Below are 3,205 nucleotides of genomic sequence, written 5' to 3'. Positions count from 1 at the left end.
AAAAAAAAAAAAAAAAAAAAAACAACGGATCCAAGGTACAGCTTGAGGACTCAGGTAGAATTCAGAGAGGCCGTGCACTCAAAGCTCTTAGCACCGAGCTTGGCCCTTCGTGAGTGTCCGATGAATTGCTCAATTCCAACTGACTCTGCTACAGAGCGCCATGCATGTGCTAGGCTCTGGGGACATAGAATGCAGTAGGTAAGGTCCTCGCCCTAGGGAGCTTACAAGAGAGGGATGAAGCCTTTTTTTTTGAGATGCAGTTTTGCTCTTGTTGCCCAGGCTGAAGTGCAATGGCGTGATCTCGGCTCACTGCAATTTCTGCCTCTAGGGTTCAAGCAATTCTCATGCCTGAGCTTCCCAAGTAGCTGGGATTACAGGCATATGCCAATATGCCTGGCTAATTTTTGTAATTTTAGTAGAGATGGGGTTTTGCCATGTTGGCCAGGATGGTCTTGAACTCCTGACCAGGTGATCTACCTGCCTCAGCCTCCCAAAGTACTGGGATTACAGGTGTGAGCCACCGCTCCAGGGTGCAGCCTTTATGCCAATCATTACCTCTCACTACGTGCAAAAAACTGCTATGCATGTCATGGGATGGCCCTTCAAGCATGTGGTGAATTATAATCCATGGCCAGTGTGACTGATGTGATGTTGGGGCTCAGAAAACAATACCCCAAAATCAAGAAGCAAAAGTTTTTTTTTTTTTTAACCTTCTCCTGTCCCTCTACCTGCTCCCCTTCCCCTTCCCCCTACCCAGTCTCTGGCTCCTTATTCTCCCCAAGACTAGTCATAGAAACTAGAATCCATCTTCTCCAAGATGGATCATAGAAACCAAAACCCCTTTTCTCCAAAGCTGCTTCCGTGAAACCTAAAAATATGACTCCAACTTCCCCTGCCTTTCTGTCTAAAAACTGGCCATAAAGAAATGATCTGACCTACCTAGTTTCATTGTAGGTCAAAAGACTCCCTTCTAGAGAGGGTCCTGCCCCATGTGTGGGAGAAAGGAACGCTGTATAGAGAGGCCAGGAAGAACATAGATGGCCTTGCTGAGTTCCTCACTCTGTCTATAGCATTAGTTCATCCCTGTTTTTGTTCAATTCTATTTCTGTGTGGCTATCCAGACCTTGTTGAACCTAAGCATAAAAATGGACCATTTCCCCTGTATCTTTGGGTCTTATTCTGCCTGTGGCACATAAAACTGTCATCAGATAAATTTGTATGTCTTTTCTCTTTTTTGTTTTATTGAGACGGAGTCTTGCTCTGTTGCCCAAGCTGGAGTGCAGTGATGCGATCTTGGCTTACTGCAACCTCTGCCTCCTGGGTTCAAGCTATTCTCTTGCCTCAGCCTCCTGGGTAGCTGGGATTACAGGCACGTGTCACCACGCCTGGCTAGTTTTTGTATTTTTGATAGAGATGGGGTGTCACCATGTTGATCAGGCTGGTCTCGAACTCCTGACCTCAGGTGATCCACTCGCCTCAGCCTCCGAAAGTGCTGGGATTACAGGCGTGAGCCACCATGTCCGGCCCCCTTTTCTCTTATTAATCTGCCTTTTGTCAGTTGATTTTCAGCAGAACTTCAGAGGGCAAAGAGGAAGTTTTCCCGAAGCCCCTCAGTGGCCTGGGTAATTGGGAATCCTGTGTGCTGCCTATGTTTACAGCACTGGCCATGGAAAAGTGACAAATGATAGGAACAGAAATAAGTTTCCAGAATGAAAACTGGCAAGTGGGTCTCTGTGAGCCGATAATTCCTAGTTGGGGGAAGGAGGGGGCACACCTGGCAGTACCTGCAGGGTGAGTGGAGAATCCCCTGATAATGGGGATGGCTGGGGTTTGGGGGTACATCTAGCAGTGCCTGTGGGGTGGCTGGAGAACCCCTGACCATGTTCACATGGAATGACTGGGGTTTGGGGGTGCACTTGGCAGTGCCTGTGGGGTGGCTGGGGAGCCCCTGGCAAAGCCCTTGGGTCACCGAGTGGTGTGGTAATGTACCTGATGATGCCTGGGTCCTTCCTCCGGTGCCCCGAGGGCCGGCGCCACTCCTCAACCATCACCACAGATTGCCGGTTGGCGAGGAGGCCGCAGAGAAACAGGGCGAGTGGGGGTGTGAGCAGCAGGCCCAGGCCGTAGAGTGCATTGTAGCGCGCCAGGCAGGGACAGTTGAAGTCGAAAGAGGAGTACAGCTTGACGGTGACTGCAGCCAGCAGCAGGCAGATGCCATTCATCACCGACTCTGAGCTCGACTGGAAGTGCTGGAAGAGCATGCGGAATTTATCCATGGCTCCAGCCTGGGTGGGTGGGTAGCTGTCGGGCGGGCACAGTGAGGCTCTGGCCACCTTCCTGGTGTCTGCTGTGCTGGGGATGAGCCTGGGATCTGCAAGCGGTTCTCTCTCTTCTTCCAAGGGCCTGAGGGGCCAAGGAGGAAGCAGTGCCCAGGCCCCAGCCCAGGCTCCCGGAGTCCAGCCGGGCACTTAAGGCAAGGACAGGCTCTCTCCACAGAGTCTCCCCTGCCCTGGTGCCACTCCCCCCCTCTCTGAGGGAATGAGTCACCCTCTGTGACCAGCAGCCCAAAGCACCTCTAGGCAAATGGGCTCCGCCCTGTAACTCCATTCCTCCTAGCTTTAGGGTCTGGATGCTCAGGCCTGACAGCTGCCGGGGTTTCCTCGGGGGATGGGCAAATTCTGGGTGTGGTGAGGCAAAGATGCTGACGGAGCCAAAGTATATTTTCTGGTCTTGATCAAAAACATGACTTTGAACTTGTCTCGGAGGCATAATAAAACAACAACAGCAGCAACAACAAGAAAATATGATGACTCAGTCAGCCCAGGGAGATTTCATGTTGGCTTTCAGGCAGCCGGGAGGAGCCAGAAGGGGCACCTATTCCTGCCTGAAGCCTTCTTGGAAGAGGAGACCCTTGAGAAGAGTCTTCAACTATGTTTCAGGATTTGCCATGAAAGGGGTGGCGGAAGGGGATGGCCTCCCTGGGAGACGTGCTAATCACTGTGCATTAACCACTGGGTGCCATGGGAGAGGCTGCTCAAGTGCCCCACCCACATGTGTTTCCCCTGCTTCTCCCACATGAGAGATATGCATGTGAAACCACTGCCTCTTCTCTTAACTCTCCTGAGGTCACCAGGTCTCTTCTTGTGTCTCAGTTCCAGCCTCTCTGAAGGATGACAGCCCAGATATTTGAGGGACCCCCAAAACC

General features: G+C 51.7%; 1 protein-coding gene across 1 annotated transcript in view; it reads right to left on the bottom strand.

Moving 5' to 3' along the window:
- The window catches only part of CALHM3 (calcium homeostasis modulator 3), an 8,351-nt gene extending 5,866 nt beyond the window's left edge, over positions 1-2,485 (bottom strand). Inside the window, exon 1 of the mRNA XM_017531136.2 lies at positions 1,990-2,485. Coding sequence (XP_017386625.1) covers positions 1,990-2,276 — 287 coding nt within the window. The 5' untranslated portion in view covers positions 2,277-2,485. The remainder of the gene's footprint in view (positions 1-1,989) is intronic.
- Positions 2,486-3,205: the final 720 nt, after the last annotated feature.

Source organism: Cebus imitator, unplaced genomic scaffold (genome assembly GCF_001604975.1).
Source record: "Cebus imitator isolate Cc_AM_T3 unplaced genomic scaffold, Cebus_imitator-1.0 Scaffold71, whole genome shotgun sequence".
Lineage (NCBI taxonomy): Eukaryota > Metazoa > Chordata > Mammalia > Primates > Cebidae > Cebus > Cebus imitator.
This window is presented reverse-complemented; position numbering and strand designations above follow the sequence as displayed.